The sequence below is a fragment of the Theropithecus gelada genome, chromosome 20 (genome assembly GCF_003255815.1).
Source record: "Theropithecus gelada isolate Dixy chromosome 20, Tgel_1.0, whole genome shotgun sequence".
NCBI lineage: Eukaryota > Metazoa > Chordata > Mammalia > Primates > Cercopithecidae > Theropithecus > Theropithecus gelada.
The window spans coordinates 5271721-5288973 of NC_037688.1; the positions used below are offsets into that span (position 1 = coordinate 5271721).

At 36.6% G+C, this 17253-nt stretch overlaps 1 protein-coding gene across 3 annotated transcripts in view; it reads left to right on the forward strand.

Annotated features, from left to right (window-relative positions):
• Positions 1 to 17253, forward strand: part of PHKB (phosphorylase kinase regulatory subunit beta) — a 227564-nt gene that overhangs the window by 119736 nt on the left and 90575 nt on the right. For all 3 annotated transcript variants that reach the window (XM_025371409.1, XM_025371407.1, XM_025371408.1), the window contains 5 exons: positions 4988 to 5083; positions 6205 to 6402; positions 10593 to 10650; positions 11207 to 11284; positions 13456 to 13614. In XM_025371409.1, coding sequence (XP_025227194.1) covers positions 4988 to 5083; positions 6205 to 6402; positions 10593 to 10650; positions 11207 to 11284; positions 13456 to 13614 — 589 coding nt within the window. The remainder of the gene's footprint in view (positions 1 to 4987; positions 5084 to 6204; positions 6403 to 10592; positions 10651 to 11206; positions 11285 to 13455; positions 13615 to 17253) is intronic.

Genomic DNA, 17253 nt, shown 5'->3' on the forward strand with positions numbered 1-17253 from the left:
GTTCAGGTCATGTCTATTTCCAATGGAGCTATGCACCAAATATTTGCTGAATTGACTACCACTTGATTATTTCAGATAGAAATATGGACAGATGATGTCTTATTTCTTTTTTTTTTTTTTTTTTTTTTCTGAGACAACTTCTTGCTCTATCACCCAGGCTGGAGTGCAGTGGCACGATCTCGGCTCACTGCAACCTCCACCTCATGGGTTCAAGCGATTCTCCTGCCTCAGCCTCCCAAGTAGCTGGGAATACAGGTGTGTGCCACCACACTAATTTTTGGATTTTTAGTAGAGGTGGGGTTTCCCCATGTTGGTCAGGCTGGTCTTGAACTCCTTACCTCAGGTGATCCGCCCACCTTGGCCTCCCAGAGTGCTCGGATTACAGCCGTGAGCCACCACGACGGGCCATGTCTTATTTGTTTAGCCACAAGAATATCACATGTTGCCAGTAAAGTCCCTTCATCTTCCATTTTTATAAGATAGTGTCAGTGTCCTACTTTTACAAATTCCCTTTCATCTCTTTTTCTGATGTGGAGAATTGCAGAAATATGACATTGAAAATGTTACTATTCCCACCTCTACACCAGTTAAATTAATAATGTGCCTGCTAAACAGTAGCACATTTAAAAGTGTATGTTATCTTTTTAGTGTTTAATCATTTTATAATGTCATTGTATATACTTAAAAGAGCTATGATCTAATTAAAAGTTAGTTGCTGGGAAAAGAATTGAGATTAAAAAATGCTTTATTCAAATGAAAATCCATAGAAACCACCTCAAGACTTGGGGAATTTCAGATCATATTGATATTCACAGTTATTTCTAAAGGCCCATTGGTATAAGGTTTTGGAAGACCTGATTGTGTATCTTTAACTAAATTAATTTAGAACTTTCAAAAAGTACATTCCCTCTTGGTGGCAACTCGAGAGTCATAGATCTTTGGAGATGGTAGAGCCCCTCTCTCAAAATGAATGATCAGAAGATTGAGGTAGTGTTTCTCAGATCACACCACACAGGGGCAAAACCAGGAATTAAACCAATGCCACTCCACAATGAATCTGTTAATAGAAGATCAACTTGTTGGCATGGGAAATTTCAGCTGTTGGACACTTTCTACTTTTAGAACTGGGAGCTATGCCTTTTCTTTGAAAACTCTTAAGCTGTTTTTTGCTTAATAATTATTGAGCTTCTGAAAGAGGTATCCATTTCACAAATAGTGTGAAAGGCTTTCCTTTTGCCCCTGGCTTCAGCATGTGAGATAAAATAAAGATTAATTTTATTTTTACGGGCAGTTGTTGGGTGGAAAAGTTTTTCGCTTTGGTTGTGGTTATTATGCGTTCCTATACTTCCTCCTTTTTTCCCAATAACAACTTTCCTTATATTCAAGGGGAAAAAAAAACGCTTTAAATCTTCATTCTGAAACTATTTTCCAAATTTATTTTTCTTTGGGACACTAAGAATAAAATGTGATAAAATGGCCTAGTTTCCTTAATGATTTGTTTACAATAAAGGCTAATTTGGGGCAGAGCTACATTTAGAAACATATATAATCCTCTTTATGGGAATCACATATTTCATCGTGATCTCAAATATATTCTGTATAAATTTCCTGACAAATATATTTAAATATTATTTAAATAATGTCTGATAATATTTAAACAGTAATATTTTAGTCTATCAGAATTTGTTTTCATCAAATATCATAGTCATAGTAAGCAACAGTTTTGTGTTTCCTGGGTTCAAGTCTCAGCTCTGCTCTTTTGAGACCCTGAAAATTAATGTTCAAATTTATCTTTCTCTGTAGTTTGAGAATTCCTTTTACAGTATGTGCGTGAGGACAAAGAAGCTTGGGTTGTGAGTAGGGCTGCTGGAAAGAGCTGTTGGGTCAGTAAGCAAAAGCTGGCTATTTACACATCTATTGCCACCATAGCCTTGGTGCAGAAGGGAAATTCCCATCAGTAAATACCCCTTCTGGAAGAATACATTTCTCCAGGATCTGCTACAGAGCTCAGTGGCAGCCTCATAACTGAACTAGGGGAGAAAATCTCCTGACCATAGTTTTGTGGTGTGGTTTTGTTCCAGAATAAGAATGTGAAGATCATGTACAGTAGGTAGATCCAATGACCAGTTGTACCTTGTTTTATTTTTTGATTCTAGATAAGGGTAGCAAGTCCCTTAGCTCAGGCTCCGAGAAGTGATTAATGAAGAAAAGAAAGATTAGACAGTCTTTAAATTGTTTTCTTTTGAATGGAGACCAGTGAGATCAGCAAAGTCTTATGTTTACAGTTGGTACCCTTCGCCTTAGAGACTGTCTCAAAAGTGGTTGTTCTGGTCATGGGATTAAGGGAAGTACAGTGCAGCCCTTCTCCACCACTGGAACTCAAGTCCCCATGACAGTGGTCAGGTTTCAGAATCATCTTCCAGTCCTAGTGCATTTACTAGAACTAAGACAATTATAGAAACTTGATTAGGGAGTAAAGTTTGAGCTGTCAGTCTTAAAATAAGCTCTTTAGGTGGAGTCAGGATATTATGGCAGAATTATAATGATTTCAGGAAATGGAAGATGAAAATAAAATATCCAAAGTTAATCAGATACTCTGAGGTGACATATACATGTAAAACATCCTTTCATATTCCTGTCCTTAATTGGGGAAATCAAGATACTGACAAATGAGCCGAGGCTAGAATCTAAAAGGTAATGACTAGAGAGATTGCTCATGTTATGTAAAGTGTTCAAAGCAGTTCAGACATCTAGCTTCCTTTGAAATTTCCAGGCCTTAAATTAATGTGTCTGATGATTTAAAGTAGGTGATAATTAATTCCATGTGTGGGTTCTCCTTGACGACTTTTAAAAAGACTTGCTTCTGGATTGGGAATAGCTGCCCATGACCTTGGGTGATTTTACCCTCCTGGAAATCTGGACCGTAATGCCTAAAGCATGGAATATTTTTGTGAGAAGACAACCAAACAATATAGTTAATCACCCTTTGATCTCGGTGTTAAAATATGGCAACATTATGAGATTATTTTTCCCTTTGGGCATATTTCTTAGGTTGGCAGAGAAAAATTGAGAGCTGAATAAATACTTTGATGAATTTAGACAAATAAGCCACTTATTTGTGGCCAGAAAATAGAAGTTGGCTGTTTACATTAATCAAGTAACGTAGAGAATTGCCAAATTTGCCATTTCACTTCATTATTTATAAATTATCCTACTTAGATTGTATCTTTTGAAAATTTAATTCTGGGCCGATAGTTTGGTATGCAATTGACTTTATTAATTCTTGGCCTAAAGATAAATTATAGCTCTTATTTTTTGTGTATTCATAGGCTCCTAACATAGTATGTCCATTTATTTCTCTGCTCTTTTGTTGTAACTACCCTACTTGCTCCCATTTCACCAAAATTCAGAGCCTAGCTATGGTCCTCACCTTCTCTATGAAGTGCCCCAACTTCCCTGGGGACTTGTTTTATAATCTTCTTCTCCCCCTTAAACCACTAACTTTGATGAAAGTAAGTAATGTGTTGCGATGTGCTGCCTTTTTGTTTTCTTAATAATCTTGTTCAGGACTGTCGCCTGGGTCAGCTCCTTGAGAGCACAGGTCAAATTTGATCTTGTTTGTTTTCCTTAAAGCAGAGTGCACAATACCTTGCCAGTGGCAGCTGCTGCATGAACCAGTAGAGATGGGAGGTTGGAACTCCGGAGTAATAGAAAGGACAGTTTACCATTCATATGGTGGTTGAGAGACAGCCTCACCGAATCACTGTTCATTTATTAATTTACTTGTCAGATTTTAAAAAGGTTTTAAAATGATATTCTGAATGAGAAATCATTCTATTTTATGAGCTAATTTTCATTAGCTCATAAAACATGGGCTACTAGGAAACAAATGCCTCTAGTGAATCTGACATCTGGATATGGGGTCTGGTGCTGCTAGATTTTGAAGTTCAGTCTAGGTGATTGGTTGGAGATATTTTTGTTTCAGTGTGAATGCATCTGTGAAGTTGGTGAGAATTGGGATGAGATTCGGAAAATAGTATTAAAGTAACATGAAATTTATAATCCTCTTCTCCCTTTCCCCATGTATTTTTCTGAGTATTCTCCTTATTCCCATCCCGTTCTATGTGATTTCAAATATTTAACTCCCCAATAAAGCTGTTGAATATGGAATGCAATAGTTTTAACCTGATTAGCAGATAGATTAACATTTTGTTACACCTATTCGTTTTATTCAAGCTTTTTTTTCTTACTTGAAATATATATATATGTGTGTGTGTGCATATATATATATATGGGAGAATTGTCTGAAATATATATATATATGGGAGAATTGTATAATCTAGTGTTTAAAGAATGGGCCTCTGTGTTAGAGACTTGGTTTTGAACCTTTGCTCTGTTAAAGTAAGGTTTAATGTCCTTTTCAGTATATTAAATGAGACAATCCAGGTGACACATAAAGCATAGTGCTTGATGCAGTGAATATTAGTTCAGATTAGTTGCTTTATTGTTATTTGAGATTCTCCTGTCTTCATATTTTAATACAGTATTCTTTTACATTCATCTAGATTATATCTAAATTTGTTTAGTTTGATCTTATAGTCAATATTCTTTATGAGGAATGTATAACTCAGATTTTATGAATCTGCATTCTCATTCTTTGTCATGTTAGCTAAACTAATTGTATTTTCATTAAAATAAATGTCACTAATATAGTGGCTATCTTGTAATCAGTACATTTGGATTTATAAGAAAGTCAAGGAAAACTAGGGAAAACATAAAAATAACATTTTTATGATTATAAAGTTAATATTTATTACAGGAAATTTGAGAAATATTCAAAGTACACACAAAATTTAAATCTTCTGGAACTCCACACTCAATGCAGTCAATGTCAGTATTTTTGTGAAGTTTTCACAGTCAAAATGCCAAATGTTCTCCAAGTCTTTTTTTCTTAATTTAGGAAATGTTTTTCTTTTTCTCTTTCCAGGGCTGTTCGTGGTCAGTTATATTTGTGGATCTCGATGCTCACAATCGCAACAGGCAAACTTTGTGCTCGCTGTTACCCAGAGAATCAAGATCACATGTGAGACATTGAATAAAGATCATGAATTATTGTTTATGATTTCTATGTAGTTTTACCTTAATTTCCAATAAAGTACTCTAAAATGTTAGTGGTCGTCCGAAAGGGATAAGAAGACGTGATAGATATTGCCCCTTACTCCTCTGGCCTGGGGAGGTCTTAGGAAATGGACGCGAGTTGTGGACAGGGCTGCTTTGGCCTTTGAATCTCTTGCAGGAGACTACAAAAATAGACTTTTCTTTTGGGGGAGTAACAACATTAGGCCAAGATGAATTATTTTTTTGCCAAGGTATATTAGAAAAATATTTTTCATAATGTATTTATCTTTTGGATAAAATAACCTTCCATTCCTTATTTCTTTTCTCTCATTCAATACACTTTTTCCCCTTGCCTGATGAACTTTTGTATGCTTATCCTACCTGATAGCAGAATTTTCTAGGGACTGTCTGTGGTTCTGTTATTTAGAAAACACCCAAAATGGAATAATTTAGTTATTCAAAACCGTTTTGTATAAGTAATGTAAGATTATCATTTTTAAAAAAAGCTCCCCAAATAAGCAAATAATATAATACCCACTCATGCCACCACTGTGATACAATCTTGACAACATTTTGGTATATATGTTTTCACTTATTTTTAGACATATATAATATTTGTATTTTACAAAGCTATAAGAGTACTTTTTATTTTGATTGATAACCTAGCTCTGTGAGTGGATATTGTCCCATACCAGTAAACGGATTTCTACAATATAAATTTTAATAGTTGCTAATTTACTCAACTAATTGTTGGATATTTCGGTTGTTTCCTCTTTTTCATTATTGTAAGCAAATTGTTGTGACAGACTAAGTTGTGACAACTATTAAATTTTTGCGCACCATTTTAATTAATATTTTGACGTTTGAGCCCATTGAACCTTGAAAATACTATCAACAAATGAAGTTTTATCTCTTCTGTAAGGTTTCCTGGAACATGCCATAGAAACAGCTGTCCGATCCTGGGAGTAGAGCGTGCTCACTTTTGACTGCATAACCTCACTGGCTTTTCATCTCTATTATTCTCCTTGGGCTGTGTTGATCACATCGCTGTGGACACTCACAGTCTCTCTTTCTCGTTGCCTCCAGAACACAGATGCCGCCCTGCTCCCCTGTATCAGTTATCCTGCATTTGCCCTGGATGATGAAGTTCTGTTTAGCCAGACACTTGATAAAGTGGTTAGAAAATTAAAAGGAAAATATGGATTTAAACGTTTCTTGAGAGATGGGTATAGAACATCACTGGAAGATCCCAACAGATGCTACTACAAGCCAGCTGAAATTAAGGTATTAAGAAATATTCCATGGTAATCGCATATCAGAGCAATCAAAAGCACAGATTCAGGAGACTGACCATTGGGTTTGAATTCTGGCTCTGCTGCTTACTAGCTATGTGGCCCTGGGCCAGTTAATTAACCTGTCTCTGTGTTTAATTTTTTTCATTGGGGTAAAATAATAATAGTACCTATATCGTGAGGTTCTTATGACGATTAAACAACTTACATAAAAGTGCTTAGAATAGTGCTTGGCACATGGTAAATGCTCAGTAAGTGCTAGCTCTTATTACCAGTGAGGTATTTACTGATAATGGGCCATGTTGATCTATTGGGTGAATAATTTTTCTATTGCGTTTTCAGTCCTCTGCTTGCCTGATCCATACTATTTGTCTTCTACAATATTAAATATCTGTTTGCAATATTCCTTTCAATCTTTTAAGCAAATTCTTTTATTAAAACTGATAGGCCATTCCATCTTCCTTTATCTGTTTCATTTAGACACTTTCTTTTAAAATATAGTCCTCTGAATATTTAGTTTTAAAATATTTTGTATTTCAAAACACACATACCACTGTATCTAGTTTTATACTAGCTGCTTTTAAGCCATCTAGAAAATAGCACCCCAAAAAAGTAAGAAGTCATGCACATTGCTGAGGACTTTGCTTTAACGTAGTGTATTGAAAGGTATTTTGTATTTTTGTTTCTTTCCTTTTGAGATGGAGTGTTGCTCTGTTGCCCAGGCTGGAGAGCAGTGGCATGATCTCAGCTCACTGAAACCGCCACCTCCCGGGTTCAAGCAGTTCTCCTGCCTCAGCCTCCTGAGTAGCTGGGATTACAGGCACATGCCACAATGCCCAGCTAATTATTTTGTATTTTTCATAGAGATGGGGTTTCACCATGTTGGCCAGGCTGATCTTAAACTTCTGACCTAAAATGATCTGCCCTCCTCGGCCTCCCAAAGTGCTGGGATTACAGGCGTGAACCACTGTGCCCGGCTGAAAGATATTTTGTATGCATGGGCATAATTGGCTCACTCACTGAAGGTAGGTAAGGTCCCTAGGAATCTGTATATAGAAAATGTGTAGGCAACATTATACCTTTTAAGTTGTTTGGCAATTAACGTACTGTTTTAAAATTTGACATACACTTTTGCAGAAAAACTAGACAAGCTATTTATCATTTTATTTAACTTCCTTTTTTTTTTTTTCTTAAATAGAGACCAGATCCCACTAGGTTGCTCAGGCTGTACTGGAACTCCAGGGCTCAAGTGATTTTCCTGCCTCAGCCTCCCAAGTAGCTGGGAGTACAGGCATACACCACCACACCCAGCTTTATTTTATTTAATTTCACAGTTGACTATCACTTAGAAACCATTTTATTGTGTGCACTTTTGAAATTTTCAGCAGTGCTGGCAGTGTTACAATCTGTTAGGTTGGACCAAAAGATCCATTTATCTCTTAAACATCTTCAAATGTTTCTTTCCTATTTAATACATTTTCTGTGCCAATATTTACAGCACTTACATTTGAATTGGACCACCTGCAACTAACTACCACCTTGCACACTTCCAACTTTGGATCTGTCCAGCAAGTTTTCTGCACCTTCTGCTGAGTACCACCAAGGAAAGCCACAGCACTGTGGGTAGGAGCTGCCCCACAGACAGGAGATCTGTCTTGGTTCACCCTCATCATTGCTGTCAGTTCTTGTCAGTCCTGCTATCTGACTCTGCCAGGAACTCCCCATGAAAGCTTTTCCAGCTTTTTCCTATTTGTACTCAAGTTTGCAGACTTTCCTTTTTGTTTTCTACTTGATAGCCTTTCATTTCTGCGTGGCCTCCTCCACTGTGTCTTTCCTTCATCCCTACTTCCTTCTGTCTCTCTTGCCTCACAGAAGGAGCTCTCTGTTCTTTCTAAGGCTAACCCATCCTGTGTATACCCCATCCTATTCTCTTTTACTTTCTTGACACCCTCACTTGTTTTCTTCTGTGATAGAAGGATATCTATTTCTCTTTCTTTTTTCTCCTCATCTTCCCCATTTCTACCTTCTCTGTCTTGGTTCCCCAACTTAAATTAGCTTTTTTCCTCATTAAGCATATTGATGTTTATCATTAAGAAACCAAACAAAACCCTTCCTCAACCCTTTCCCTGTCCACCTCCATCCTCTTTCTCTTTGTGCCACACATCTGAAAAGCATGGCCTCTACTTGGTGTCTCCTTGTTTACATCCCCCTTACTCTTTCCCCCTACAAACTGGCTTACTTCCCAGCACTCCCCAGTAGCTCTGCTGGCTTCAATACGCTTACATTACTGAGTCGGAGTGGATGCTTTTCTGATTTCATTTCACAGAACTTCTTGGCATTTGAGTGTCTTTGCTGAGTCTTCTTTGTTGGAATATTCTCTATTGGCTGTGACCCTATTCTTTATTCTCCACTTCTCTCACTTACTTCTTATTCTACTTTGTAGGTTCCTCTTCTTCTGCCCCCTCTTAAACATTGCACTTCTCCTAGGGTCCATGCACAGCCCTAGCCTCTCTTCATTCTGGCTGTGAACTCTCAGCTTCAGCTATAGCTGTTAACCACAGATCTCCATCCCTAACTCATACCTCTCCTCAAGTGCCCACCCTCTGTACGCAGCTGCCTGGTGGACATCCTCACTTAGGTGTCTTACAGTCTGCTTGTATTCAGCTTCCACTCCTGTGCCCAGGCCCTATACCTGAGAGTCATTCTAGGCACTTCCTTTAACCCATCTACCTTTGTCAATCACCAAGGCTGGCAGATTTAGCCTCCTAAAAATCCTAAAATTCTGTTTCTTCCTCTCTATTACTCCCTGGTTTAGGATGTGGGGTGATTTTGCCCCCCAGGAGACTTTTGACAATGTCTGCAGACATTTTGGGTTGTCACAATATGGTAGGTACTACTGACATCTGGAAGGTAGATACTAGGGATGCTACTAAACATTCCTGTACCACATAGGGCAGCCCAACAACAAAGAATTATTTGGCCACAATGTCAGTAGTGCTGAAGTTAAGAAACCTCAGTTTAGGTTGTCATCTTTTCTCTTTGGATTTTGCTCCAGCAGAATTCCAGCTGGTCCTATTTCTTGCCCTACAACTCTCTTCAGTATTACCAGCTGCTCAGTCTAGCAAGTAAATATAATGAGTAAATCTGATCCTGCTGAGTATTCACCTGTGGTTCTCTTTTATTTCCAGACCAAAGTCTTAGCCACTTAGCATGACCTGCAAGGCCCTTCCTGATCTGGCTGGCCTGGCCCATCTGTTGGGTTTCAGTTTTCACTACTTCGTCCTTGCTTATTCCAGAAATACTGAATTGCTGGTAGATTCTTTAACATACTTTGTGCTTCTATGCATCTGTGGTTTGTAACTATTATTTCCTTTGCCTTGAGTTACTTTAGCTCATCTCGAAGTCCATCTAGCGTTAGCTGAAACATCTCCTTTCCTATAAACATTCCCTGACTCCAAGGCAGACTCAGGTGTTCCACTCCCTATGAGCCTGACATACTATGTGTAGATATTTCCTACTGCATAGTAGTTGTTTATTTACATGCTGGCCTCCCTATTAGACTGTGAGCCTCTGAGGGAAGTTCTCTGTCTTTTTGGTTCCAGGCATTAGTAAGTATTCAGTAAATATTTATTGAAGGACTGCAGTTTGATGAACTGAATGAGTGAGCTTTTGAATAATAAGACCTGAGGAAATTTTTCTTTAAAAAAAGAACAAGGAAACTGCTTAGAAAATCAGTTCAATTTTATTGCTATAAGCAAATCTTTGACATATCACCTAACTATAGTTCTTCTAATTTAATTGTTAGTGGCTGGGCACAGTAGCTCATGCCTGTAATGCCTGTAACCCCAGCACTTTCGGAGACCAAGATAAGAGGATCTCTTGAGACCAGGAGTTTGACCAGCCTGGGCAACACAGGGAGGAGACCACATCTCTGAGAAAAAAGAAAGAGAGAGAGAGAGACAGAGAGAGATAGGCAGATACAGTGGTGTGTGTCTACAGTCCCAGCCACTTGGGAGGCTGAGGCAGGAAAAAGGATCCCTTGAGCCCAGTAGGACAAGGCTGCAGAGAGCCATGATTGTGCCACTGCACTCCAGCCTGGGCCACAGAGTGAGATCTTGTCTCAAAATAATAATAATAATTTAATTGTTAGTGAAAAATATAATGTTTTATTTTCTGTTTTAGCTATTTGATGGCATTGAATGTGAATTTCCCATATTTTTCCTTTATATGATGATTGATGGTAAGTAAGCTTTTTCCTGAAATTTAAGCTATAGGATTTAAGTGGTTTAAAGAAGAGCAGAAATGAAATATGACTCTTTTCAGCTAGAAAAATAGACTGCACTTCAGTGATGTTAATTGCCCTGCATTTGTATATGTGACTCTTTTGCTTTCTGAGTGAATGCTAAATCATTTAAACAATTAAAAAAAACTTGGAAGCATTTAAAAAATGATACCATATATATTATTCATATTTACATAGAAACATTTTTATTAGTAGAAATCATTAATACTGTAATCCTTGATAATGTGAGTGTATGTAACATTTATACTTAGGAATAGGGAAAATTCAATTAAAATTCAGTTTTCAATTCTAAATGCTAACGTGACTTTCTAAAACCAATTTCTTGGAAAAATATCACACAGATTTGCATTACTTTTTTTCAATTTTAATTTTACCATTTGCATAGAAAATTACCAAAATAATTGTAACTGGGCTAATATATTTTTTCTAAGGTAAAATTTTTGAGATCCTTATTAAGCTCGGCTGCTACTGGATTTTATATTTTATATTTTAGGAGTTTTCAGAGGCAATCCTAAGCAAGTACAGGAATATCAGGATCTTTTGACTCCAGTACTTCATCAGACCACAGAAGGTATAGTTGTCTTTTTAAGAAATTCTTCCTACCAACATTTCCTTAATGTTTATTTAAAATGTATAAATGAGTCCTTTGTAAAACACAATAATTTATATTAAATTGAAAAAATAAGTGATCCCTGAAATGAAATCAGAAAGAAGATTAAGCAAGACAAAGATGGAGATGAATCTAGGTGGGCATGGCTATAGTCATTCCAACATAGTTTGTCAGGTGGACTGAGTTCCTCCATCTGTTATTTACTATGTAACTCCATTACTCTGTATAGTGTCACAATAATAGAAAGTGACTAGTTTTTATCCAGGTCACTAAAAATGCTATAGTCAAGTGAGTGCCCCCCCGTGGAGGGCTACCTAGAGAGGTTCTGCCCTTGTCTAAAGGCACTAGAATTGCTGAGAATATTCTGGCCTCTTCTTTAGAGTTTTTTCTAGGGTCCTTAGCATTGTATTTTGAACATCTGCCATGGTGCTAAAACATCATCCTTTGAGGATGGATTTAATATTTTAGAAATGGTCAGAAGGCCCAGTCTTAGGAGTAAGGGTATATTGGTTTCAGTCAACCACCAGCAGGGACCCTCAAAAAACATAACTGAATTTTCTGTATAACTGGAAAACCAATTTTCAAAGGAATTCCAAATGAGATGTTCTAGATGTCTTTGGGGCTTAAAAGTACTGACAATCATAGCACTGAGCCCCATTCCTATCTCACATGAAATTTGTGATGTTCTTTGGGGTTTTCCAGAGATATCTCAGAGTAAATACTTCATATTATATGCTCACTAACATGCTTATAATGTTAAAAGTTGTGAAATGTTTATGGATAAACATTGATTTCAAAGTGAATATTAATTTTTAAAAGTTAATTTTGTCTTTATGCTACAAATAATCACTTGTCCAGTGTGAGAAATAATGCATTAAATTTTGTAATGCATGTAATATTTGAAATCCTTTGAAGCAGATCTTTTAATGTTTAGTGTTAGATCATTGATGCATTAAGGTGTAGCAGTTTAATGTACCTCGCTTCAGGTTTCATCGTGTTCAGAGAGTGATGTTCAAAGTATTATCTGTATATCATAGACCTTCTTACTGATTTTAGACACAAATATTGTTGATTGTCTGATACGTAAGGAAGCAAAATTTTAGGGAAATCTATGCAATTTCATTAGAAAAATTAAGTTTACTGTGGGCTAATATTGCAAAAAGTCTTCTGTAGCATCCTACATAGGTTGTTGATTATTTTCCCATTTTATCATCCACAAAGATTCTACTCTTAAATAATAATTTTAGTTCCTACCAATCCATTTTTAAATGGTCACAGAGGAGATGGCTTTTTCTCTTCAGTGATATTGAATGGTAGATAATGGGCTTAATGCTTAAATGGGGATTTCTTTGCTCTAGCATTGGCTCAGAGTTATAATTCTTCATTTAAGATTACACAGTATCTCATTTGTGAAGCTTCTGTAGACTAATCCTATTAAAAATAGCTTCCTCTATGGCTCTAAATATTTGCATACTGTGTATTTGTTGATTCATTTAAAGGTATTAAAAGTAAATGTTGTTGAGGGAGATTATGTACTCATTGTTAGCCAAAGCATAACAATCTGCTGTTGAATTAGTGTTTTAAAGTCAATTTTTTTTCTCCGTGATTTTCACTGGCAATATCTGAAAGGAACCAGAATATCCGGCTTTCTATAGCTTATCAAATCTGTTACCTCCTGCACAACAAGTCTTCCTGCTTTCTAATCATTACAGTGTCTTGAAGGGAACTTTTGGGAAAGACACTAATTTTGATATGGTTTGGCTGTGTCCCCACCCAAAGCTCACCTTGAATTATAGTAATTCCCGTGTGTCAAGGGTGGGGCCAGGTGGAGATGATTGAATCATGGGGGCAGTTTCCCCCATACTGTTCTCATAGTAGTGAATAAGTCTCAGGAGATTTGATGGTTTTGTAAATGCATAAGCCCTCTTGCCTGCCACCGTGTAAAACATACCTTTGCCCTTCCTTCACCTTCCACCATGACTGTGAGGCCTCCCCAGCCATGTGGAACTCTGAGGCCATTAAAACTCTTTCCTTTATAAATTACCCAGTCTTGGATATATCTTTATTAGTAGCATCAGAGTGGACGAATACAGATTTGTTATATTTTAAATACTTATTTTTAAACTCCATAGGATATCCTGTAGTACCAAAGTACTATTATGTGCCAGCTGACTTTGTAGAATATGAAAAAAATAACCCCGGTAGTCAAAAACGATTTCCTAGCAACTGTGGCCGTGATGGAAAACTGTTTCTTTGGGGACAAGCACTTTATATCATCGCAAAACTCCTGGGTAAGTGGAGAAGATTGGGAATGGTATTTTTTTCCTTGGTATTAAACTATTAGAAATAAATATGCCTTTGCTGATGTTTATGTTGGATTTGGGTGGTGTTTCATGCTCTTAGGAGGTCTTTGGGGAGTTTCTTAGTATCTAGTGGTATATTAATATATCTATTTCACTGAATGATGATGGACAGTTTCTGGGAAGAAAGCGCAATAGATATGGGTACCATTTGTGATCATTTAGGGGGCTGCATTTGGCTTACTATATAGGTTTCCTGCAGAAGATTATAGAAACTTTGAGTTACTTTTATATGATATATTAAAAATTCTGACTTAACAGTAACAGTCATGCTTGGTCATACCTTTAGTAAACCACTTGCCAAAAGGTATTGGTCATCTCAAAGTTCTCTTCTTTCCAATAAATACATATTGGCAATTTTAGTTGGAGGCTTAATAGGGCCATTATTCATTATTCTTTGAAGAATTATTTTTCATCTTCTACAACTTGAGCTGAATCATAGCACTCTTGGACGCTTTGAAATGAAGACAAGTTTGATAAACACAGGGAAAGCATTATGCATCTTCCTGCAACATTCCTTGTTCAAATTTTAAATGTTATTAGCATTTACATCAAAAAGGCTATCACTTTAGAGTCAGAATTCCTTTATGGCAAAAAGATTATGAAATACTGTACCTGCACTAAAAGAACTGCCTACTGTATAAAATACTGTTATGATTTTTGTTGTTTCTAGCATTACTGCATAAGTTCTAATAAATTTGTACCATAAGAGTAATCATCTTCAGTTTTTAAAAAATATTCCGTTAGGGAAGAATATTTCACAGGACAGATTTCCAATTTGAGCTTTACGTAAATGATATGTAAGAGCAGGCAGAAGCTAACCAAATAAGTGAAAACTAAGTTAATGCTGTTTTCAGTTTGCTCCTTTCCTAACTCTATTTTCTGGGTCTCTATATATACCTAATGCTAATTTAAAAACATGAAGAAACATTTTCTTCCTCCTTTAAAGGGACAGCTTTTTGACAAGGTGTTGATATTATTTATATAGGCTTTGCTTTTAGAATTTCCAAAGTGGGGGGAAAGACACATGAAATAGTTTTCTTATAATCAACCCAAGTTGGGAAAGTTATCTCTGGTTAGATTGTTATTTCCATCTCACTAGCATAATTACAAAGAAGCTTTGTTGATACAGTTAAGTAAAATGTGTTTTAGTAGAGGACTAGTTAACTTTATGTAAGGATAAGAATTTTAACATTAGAATTTTTTAAAAGTTTTTAAAAATTTTTAAAGTTTTTATGTACTACGTTTGGAAATTACAAATGAGCATGAGGAATTTTTTCTGTGATTCTGAGGCTGAAAACTGGAACCTGGGATCTGGGATATGAAATTAAAACCTTCTTCATCCTGCTTTTTGCCATATATCCAGCCTGGGTTTAGTGCAACTAGAAAGAATGTTGTTTGAGCAAAGCCTCTAGATAAAATTGACAAGGCTAGTGAATTGAGAAGGTGGAATTGACCACACCCTACATAAGCAAATAGAGCTTTAAAAAAAGAAAAAGATTGACAATAGTATCAGTAAAAAAGCATCGAACTTTCCAAAATAAATGTGTTGAATGTAGACAGGTCTTGAGTGAAGATAGTATTTTCTCATATTAAGACCAGAGTGAACAGAAATAGCACAGGTCATGCCTCCATTTCTGTTTCTTGACCAAAAAGAATAAGAAATACTGCAGGGCTACTGTTAAAGAAAGTCAGTTTCTCTTTTCCCTGCTGATCTTCTGAAAAGGCAGCAAGAACAGGCAGAAGGTATGTTGCATACTATGAAACCACATACTTATCTCCAGCTGAAAAAAAGAAATATTGCATATTCATTAGTAGTCTAGCCTAGCTTTGTGTCATCTGGTTAACAGCTCACTGGTTAAGACGAATAACATCTCAGAAGACTGAATCATTTAGTTGCTCTTAACTATTGTATACTACCCCTAAGAACCATCACTTCTATGGATTTTCGTTAAGATTCCAGATACAACATTTACTTAAATTGTCTTTATTCATTAAAGGAGCCTCAGTTGGATATCTGCTTGACAACATTTTGTGGGCAGCTAATTGTGGTTACTGTTTTTACATGAAAATAATATAATAGTGAATCTTTAAAAATACTCTATAGTATGTGACTTTCACTAATTCAGGCCAGTTTGTATCTCAATGAAGTGTAATAATATTTTGCTTTATGTGTGCCTAACTAAATAATTATATAACAAAACTGTGACTTCTATTCAATTGTTAAAGAAAAGACACAGTATGCTATATCCTGAACCAAGGCCTGAACTCCCCACTGTGGTCTTAAAAAATAAGTTCATTATTCACAGTATTTCCTTTTCTCTTACAAAATTTATACTTTTAGAAAATCAATATTTTCTATATAACTTGTAAAAATATTATAAACATGTATACGTTAAACCCCCTAAGACATATCTTAAGATACATTGACATGTCTTAGAATAAAATGATCATTAGTTATACCTTCAACTGTTACTCAAATTTGAAAGTTTAGAAACCATTCATGTAACACCAGTCTAAAGAAATCAGAGTACCTTTCCAAGCCCTTTGCAAAAATAAATAACCTTAAAAGTACAGCCATTGATTGCTTAATGGTAGGGCTATATTCTGAGAATTGTGTCATTAGGTGATTTTTAGCCTACAACATACCTAGCCTATAGCCAATTGCTCCTAGACTACAAACTTGTAGAACATGTTACTGTACTGAGTACTGTGGACAATTGTAACACAATGGTAAGTATCTGTGTACCTAACGTATTTAAACATAGAAAAGGTATAGTGAAGATACAGTATTGTAATCTCATGAGACATCTTTATGCATCATAACATGACTGATTTATTGCATTAAAAATCACTTGAGGCTGGGTGCAGTGGCTCATGCCTGTGTCCCAGCATTTGGGGAGGCTGAGGCAGGCAGATTGCTTGAGCCCAGGAGTTGCCAACTAGCCTCCCTAGAAGCTGGGACTACAGGTGCACGCCACCACACCTGGCTAATTTTTTGTATTTTTAGTAGATACGGGGTTTCACCATGTTGCCCAGCCTGGTCTCGAACTCCTGAGCTCAGGCAATCGGACCACCAGGCATGGTGGTGCATGGCTGTAGTCCCAGCTACTCAGGAGGCTGAGGCCAGAGGATCACCTGAGCCCTGGAGGTTAAGGTTGTGGTGAGCCGTGATTGCACCACTGCACTCTAGCCTGGGTGATAGAGTGAGACCCTGTCTCAAAAAAAGGATTAAAAAATTGCTTGAAAATCTTGATGTTTGGATTGAAATTTTTTTTTTTGAGATTCAGAAAACTAAAGAAATATAAAGTTAATGATAACATTACTCTAAAACCATTAGAAAACCATTATAAAGGCCATTATATAACTTTAATATATGTTTTTATTCAGTATGTCCTAAAAAGAGATACTAACATATCAGCTTTTAAAAATCTGACTTCTAGGGCCAGATGTGGTGGCTCACGCCTGTAATCCCAGCGCTTTGGGAGGCCGAGGCAGGCGGATCATGAGGTCAGGAGATCAAGACCATCCTGGCTAACACAGTGAAACCCCATCTCTACTAAAACTACA